Genomic DNA, 7,877 nt, shown 5'->3' with positions numbered 1-7,877 from the left:
GATCATGTGACACTGAAGACTGGAGTAATGATGCTGAAAATACAGCTGCACATCACAGAAATACATTACAGTTTAACACATATTCACATAGAAAACAGCTGTTTTACATTCTAATAATATTTCACTGTTTTTACTGTATTTTTGATCAAATAAATTCAGCCGTGGTCCGCAGAAGAGACTTCTTTTGAAAGAAAAAAGAAATCTAAATTTTTCCAAACTTGTGAATGATAGTACAGTTCTAGTGATATGTCAGTTGATCAATATTAACGTGTTAAGGGGATACTAACTTACCCGCCAATGAACATTGCCATCATGTCTCATCATGTGTGAGTGAATCAGAGTGGATCTGTAACGATCTGTAATGGTTTGTCTCTCAGGTCCAGGTCCATCATGAGTTGCCCATCCTCCGGTCAGCAGGGCGTTTACCCACAAACCCCTCAGCAGTGGCCCGGTCAGCCCTGCCCACCCTGCTGGTCCTGCCAACCCACTCAGCCCAACTGGCCAGTTAACCAGCCCAGCACATCGGTTCCTGCCACCTGGCCGGTCCAACCCACCCAACCAGGCTGGCCCAACCCTCCAGTGATCCAACCAATCCAACCAGTCCAACCAATCCAGCCAACCCAACCAGTCCAACCCACCCAACCAGGCTGGCCCAACCCTCCAGTGATCCAACCAACCCAACCCATCCCACCAATTCAACCAGTCCAGCCAACCCAACCCATCCCTCCAGTCCAGCCTAGCTGGCCTGCTCAACTGCCCTCTCCGGTGGGTTACCTGCCGTCTCCAGCGTGGCACGGTAATCCCGGTCAGCCCGGGTGGCCCGGTCAGGGGCCCGCAGGAGGAGCACCGCAGCAGTGGCCCCCGGCGCCAGCCATCGCTCCTGTAGTAAGAGACTGAAGCTGCGCTTGACCACAGACATCCATCAGTGCTATTCATAAAACACAACTAAAGCGCCGGTCACTTCCATCGCTTCCACTTGAGTCCAGCTTTATTGTCATTCTGCTACATATAGTGGAACGAAATGTTATGTCTTGGTGCTACAAACTAGTTCAACACATAACATACAACAAGAGAAGTATAAGAAAAACAATTATAGACCTACATTGCAAAATATAATTTTCTTAGTATTTTTGTCTTGTTTTCTAGTATAAATATCTAAACATTCTTGAATCAAGATGCATTTTATAGTTTTTGCTTAAAACAAGCAAAATATCTGCTAATGGGGTAAGAAAAATAATCTTAATTCAACGGCTAAACAAGATTATTTTTCTTGCCCCATTAGCAGATATTTTTGCTTGTTTTAAGCAAAAACTAACAAAATTTAGGGGTTTTTTTTCAGAAAACAAGACTTAATATCTTAAGTCATTTTACTTGCAAAATAAATGCACATTGATTCAAGAATGTTTAGATTTTTATACTAGAACACAAGACAAAAACACTAGGAAAATCATTTTTTGCTGTTAACCATCTGACTATATAGTTGACTATACATATACAAACTGAGACAGTACAAGAACTTTACAGAAATATTGCTCATGAAATTGTGCAAAAGAGATATTTTGGGGGAAGCAGCCATAGTGCAATCATCTTGCACAATTTGTAGTGCAATGCACAAGTAAACGTGTTATCATATTGAGTGTTTGTAGCACGGAGTGTGTATAAACGGTGTCTGTATGTACACTACAAACACTCAGTATAACACGTTTACTTGTGCTTTGCACTACAAATTTGCATTTGAATATGAGAGACGGCAAAAGTCCTAGTTTGGTGAACTGGTAAATTAATATTTTGTTGAGAAGATTGATACATTGAAAAAAGTGCTGTTCTTCTTCAGTATTTTGTCTTGTTTTATATCTAAACATGCTTAAATCAGGATACATTTACTGGAGAAGCAACAAGAATATTACATCTGTTAGATATGAAGTCTTGTCTTCTGAAATATCTACCCAAATGAAGTGGGTTTATGCTTAAAACATGAAAAAAAATCTGTCATTGCTGTGGCAACAAGAAACTTGATTCAAAGACCACATATTTGTTCTTGTTTTAATCATACACTCGCTTCATTTTGACACATTTAAAACAAACAAGATTCAGTATCTTTCGTTCTGCATCTCAGTTGCAGCATCTGAAGAAGTTTTGCGTGTGCAAAGTCTAGTATGACCGTAAAATAAAGAGGTTTATCCACTTCTAACAGGAAGGAGAAATACATTATATAGTTACTGAGGTCAAAGGTCATGTGTCCAATCAAACTCTACAGTATCTCAGCACTAATTGATTTTGTGGAATCTAATCAAATCAGATGAAAGCTGGACAGACTGATTCTCAGAAGACAACTAAACCACAGAAGATAAAGAGCATGGAGTGTCTGCAGAGATGAATTACTGAAACTCTATTGTGTGCACGACTGTAACATCCTGAATCAAATCCAGCTGTGTCTTCAGCTTTGTGTGTGTCGAGAGTAGATGCAGAACTATCCGGTGGTTTCCCTGAGCCTATCAATGCTTTCTGTTTTTCAGGTGGTTCCTTTCAACATGAATTTCCCCCGCGGCATCTACGACAAGCTAATGCTGACCATCAGAGGACAGATCAAACCAGACGCCAAGATGTGAGTGAAGAATTCATTTATGAGAACAGATCACTATTTATTACTGCATTAGAACAGATCAGCTGTTTACATGTCACTTTACTGCAAGAATACATATCTGAAAGAGTTAAAATAACTGAAAAATATTCAAAGATATGATAAAAATGTCTTCAACATTGATAATCAGAAATGTTTCTTGAGCAGCAAATCAGCATATATATATTTTATTTATTTATTTGTGTGAATTTCAGAACTGACAGAAAAATAGTCCCTTGCACAACCAAATCATTTGTAAAAGTTGAATATAAAAATATCTCACTAATCAAACTTGCTTGATGACAAATTTTTATTTGCAACATTTCGCTCAGCCGAACGTTCTCAAGCCAGAGCGAAACAAGTAACTAAACGCTGGAGGACAGACAACGACCCAAACACTGCAAATAACATGTTTCGATGATTTAAAGGGACAGTCCATTCTGTCATTTACTCATCCTCATGTCATTCCAAAGTAGACATTTTCCTGCTGAATTTCTGACCAAACTCAAACATCATTAACAATATTCAGATCATGGGCTCACATCTCTATTTTTAGTAGCCTATACTAAACTGGTAGAAAGCTTGTATTATATATTTGATTGTGCTAAACTATTGCAAGTATCCTTCAGATACACTTTAAACAGCTAAAGACCGACATTATTCAAAGATAACAACACTCATTAATAGTGACATTAAAACACAATTTAGGCTTAATGTTAAGAAATGTGCAATAAAGCATAATTATTATTTACTAGGGTAAATGTCTACATATGCCAGAAGTCATGCCATAGCATCATTAAATGCCATCTAACAGTGAAGAGCTTTTATTTTGCCCTCAGTCTCTGACTCCATAAAGGCTGCTGTGTGATTTGCCCCGACATTTAAATAATCCTGTAAACGCACTTAAAGAACGCAGAATTGAATTGCATCGAATTTTATTGTGAATCGGCTCAAATCAAATCATTCTGACTTTGCAACTCGTTCTTGAATTGAATCAGTCCCCTATGAATCATGAATCGAATCGATTCGCTGTTTCCCCAAAGATTCACAGCCCTAATGTTAAGTGTTTCCTTATAAAACAGGTAACTAAACTAAACTAGAATTGGGCTTAAATTGTTGCCATGGGTTGATTTTCCCCCGTGGGTTAAACATTTGAAATATTGCATAAATAACATTTGACTGAAATACTTAGCATTCTACCTTTGATAAAACTGCACTAGATGTTAAGTTTTGTGAAGGAGGGTCACGGTAGGATGCGGTGTGCATAACAGTGTCCCTAAAATATGTATTTCAGGTATGGAAATGACATATTTAGAGGCTTGATATTCAGGATATGGTCATTGTGCTACATTGGGCTGTTTTTGACTGGCATGGGTTAGTTTTGTCCTGCAGACCTGGCTTTATGGAGCAGAGCAGACGAAATGTAGATGAGATTTAGTACAGCAAAACTAAATGATTTTTATTTCTATAAAATAGTGAAACACCAGTGGGTCCATAGGGACCATCAACTGTATGGCACATGCTTCAGAGCATCTTCTTTTGTGTTTAACAGAAGGAAGAAACTCTTAAAGGGTTGTAAAGACAGTAGGGAGAGTAAATGATGACAGAATTATCTTTTTATGTTTGAGTAATGTGTGGAATTTATGCTTTTTTTTCCCAAAACTTGACTTTCAAAAAAAAAAAAAAAAAACATGATTCCAGATCATAACATGAATATTGTTTGATATTTTGTTATATGTGTCCCTGCAGCACAAAAGCAGTCATCAGTAGCACAGGTATATCTGTAGCAATAGACAACAATACATTGTATGGATCAAAATTATACATTTCTCTTTTATGACAAAAATCATTAGGATATTAAGATCATGTTCCATGAAGATATTTAGTAAATTTCCTACCGTAAATATATCAAAACTTCATTTTTGATTAGTAATATGCATTGCTAAGAACTTCATTTGAACAACTTTAAAGGAGATTTTCTCAATATTTAGATTTTTTTGCTCCCTCAGATTCCAGATTTTCAAATAGTTGTGTCTCAGACAAATATTGTCCTATCCTAACAAAGATTATTTATCCAGCTTTGTCGACACCAGAAGTGTCACTAATGTTTCTTCTGCCACAAGGTTCACGATCAACTTCCTGCGCGGTAACGACATCGCTCTGCACATTAACCCGCGCTTCAGCGAGGCAGGGAAACCGGTTCTGGTCCGCAATCACAAACTGGGAGACCGCTGGGGGAAGGAGGAGCGGGATCTTCTGTCGCCCTTCCCCTTCATGCCCGGTCATCACTTTGAGGTAAACGACTCGCTGCGAGATCCTCTGCCTAAAACAAAAGTGTTGAAGCGCTTCCCGTTTCTGGCTGGAAGTAAAGCATCAGGACGGTCCAGACAGTGACTGACTCTGACCCTCACGTCTCTCTGCAGATGAAGATCCTCTGCACCTTCACAGAGTTCAAGGTGGCCATCAACAACACGCCAGCCTTCGACTTCCAGCACCGCATCAAAGAGGTCAACCAGATCGACCGCATCAATATCCTGCACGACGTCACGCTCACGTCCGTCAACGTGGACACGCTCCCATGAGCCTCAGCGAGCCCAGCCGAGCACACCACCATTAAACTCCAACACACAACCACATCCGGCAGAAAACACAAACATCACGCATGCTCATTTTGACCCGGAGAGGATTTTCTTTTTCCTGCAAATGCTAGTTAATGCTTCACACTAGACTAAAACTCACTATGTTTCCATCAAAAAGATGCAAATTTAACTTGTGCGCAAAACTGGAATATCGCATAAAACTTTAGTGAATAAAGCACCGTTTCCATCCAGTGAGTCAAAGAGAGCAAAATCATCACTTCCTGATAAACTAGAGCTAAATATCACAAAAAAACTAGAAGCCACTGAATATAATCATTTTCATATATTATAAATGACTTGCGCCTAGTTCAACTAATCGCTGGTCAGTGAAGACTGATAGTGTTCTAATCACTGGTTAGTGAAGACTGATAGTGTTCGACTAATCGCTGGTTAGTGAAGACTGATAGTGTTCGACTAATCACTGGTTAGTGAAGACTGATAGTGTTCGACTAATCACTGGTTAGTGAAGACTGATAGTGTTCAACTAATCACTGGTTAGTGAAGACTAATAGTGTTCGACTAATCGCTGGTCAGTGAAGACTAATAGTGTTCAACTAATCGCTGGTCAGTGAAGACTGATAGTGTTCGACTAATCGCTGGTTAGTGAAGACTGATAGTGTTCAACTAATCACTGGTTAGTGAAGACTAATAGTGTTCGACTAATCGCTGGTCAGTGAAGACTAATAGTGTTCAACTAATCACTGGTTAGTGAAGACTAATAGTGTTCGACTAATCACTGGTTAGTGAAGACTGATAGTGTTCAACTAATCACTGGTTAGTGAAGACTAATAGTGTTCGACTAATCGCTGGTCAGTGAAGACTAATAGTGTTCAACTAATCACTGGTTAGTGAAGACTAATAGTGTTCGACTAATCACTGGTTAGTGAAGACTGATAGTGTTCGACTAATCGCTGGTTAGTGAAGACTAATAGTGTTCGACTAATCACTGGTTAGTGAAGACTGATAGTGTTCGACTAATCGCTGGTTAGTGAAGACTAATAGTGTTCGACTAATCACTGGTTAGTGAAGACTGATAGTGTTCGACTAATCACTGGTTAGTGAAGACTGATAGTGTTCAACTAATCACTGGTTAGTGAAGACTAATAGTGTTCGACTAATCGCTGGTCAGTGAAGACTAATAGTGTTCAACTAATCACTGGTTAGTGAAGACTAATAGTGTTCGACTAATCACTGGTTAGTGAAGACTGATAGTGTTCGACTAATCGCTGGTTAGTGAAGACTAATAGTGTTCGACTAATCACTGGTTAGTGAAGACTGATAGTGTTCGACTAATCGCTGGTTAGTGAAGACTAATAGTGTTCGACTAATCACTGGTTAGTGAAGACTGATAGTGTTCGACTAATCACTGGTTAGTGAAGACTAATAGTGTTCGACTAATCACTGGTTAGTGAAGACTAATAGTGTTCGACTAATCACTGGTTAGTGAAGACTGATAGTGTTCGACTAATCGCTGGTTAGTGAAGACTAATAGTGTTCGACTAATCGCTGGTCAGTGAAGACTAATAGTGTTCAACTAATCACTGGTTAGTGAAGACTAATAGTGTTCGACTAATCACTGGTTAGTGAAGACTGATAGTGTTCGACTAATCGCTGGTTAGTGAAGACTAATAGTGTTCGACTAATCACTGGTCAGTGAAGACTGATAGTGTTCGACTAATCGCTGGTCAGTGAAGACTAATAGTGTTCGACTAATCACTGGTTAGTGAAGACTGATAGTGTTCGACTAATCGCTGGTTAGTGAAGACTAATAGTGTTCGACTAATCACTGGTTAGTGAAGACTGATAGTGTTCGACTAATCGCTGGTCAGTGAAGACCGATGGTGTTCGACTAATCGCTGCTTAGTGAAGACTGATAGTGTTCGACTAATCGCTGGTCAGTGAAGACTAATAGTGTTCGACTAATCGCTGGTTAGTGAAGACTGATAGTGTTCGACTAATCACTGGTCAGTGAAGACTAATAGTGTTCGACTAATCGCTGGTTAGTGAAGACTGATAGTGTTCGACTAATCACTGGTTAGTGAAGACTAATAGTGTTCGACTAATCGCTGGTTAGTGAAGACTGATAGTGTTCGACTAATCGCTGGTTAGTGAAGACTAATAGTGTTCGACTAATCGCTGGTTAGTGAAGACTGATAGTGTTCGACTAATCGCTGGTTAGTGAAGACTGATAGTGTTCGACTAATCGCTGGTTAGTGAAGACTGATAGTGTTCGACTAATCACTGGTTAGTGAAGACTAATAGTGTTCGACTAATCACTGGTTAGTGAAGACTAATAGTGTTCGACTAATCACTGGTTAGTGAAGACTAATAGTGTTCGACTAATCGCTGGTTAGTGAAGACTAATAGTGTTCGACTAATCGCTGGTCAGTGAAGACTGATAATGTTCGACTAATCGCTGGTTAGTGAAGACTGATAGTGTTCGACTAATCGCTGGTTAGTGAAGACTAATAGTGTTCGACTAATCGCTGGTTAGTGAAGACTGATAGTGTTCGACTAATCGCTGGTTAGTGAAGACTAATAGTGTTCGACTAATCGCTGGTTAGTGAAGACTGATAGTGTTCAACTAGTCGCTGGTTAGTGAAGACTGATAGTGTTCG

The 7,877-nt window shown here is 39.4% G+C and overlaps 1 protein-coding gene across 1 annotated transcript; it reads left to right on the top strand.

Annotated features, from left to right (window-relative positions):
- Positions 1–390: 390 nt before the first annotated feature.
- Positions 391–5,202, top strand: LOC306843401 (galectin-9; the record flags this gene model as incomplete). The annotated part of the gene is made up of 4 exons (XM_079374885.1): positions 391–885; positions 2,517–2,605; positions 4,744–4,915; positions 5,044–5,202. The coding sequence occupies 4 exons, from the start codon at positions 391–393 to the stop codon at positions 5,200–5,202; spliced, it is 915 nt and encodes a 304-aa protein (XP_079231011.1).
- Positions 5,203–7,877: the final 2,675 nt, after the last annotated feature.

The sequence above is a fragment of the Barbus barbus genome, assembly GCF_936440315.1.
Source record: "Barbus barbus genome assembly, chromosome: 24".
NCBI lineage: Eukaryota > Metazoa > Chordata > Actinopteri > Cypriniformes > Cyprinidae > Barbus > Barbus barbus.
The sequence above is the reverse complement of the archived record's forward strand: the minus strand, read 5'-3'. Positions and strand labels throughout refer to the sequence as shown.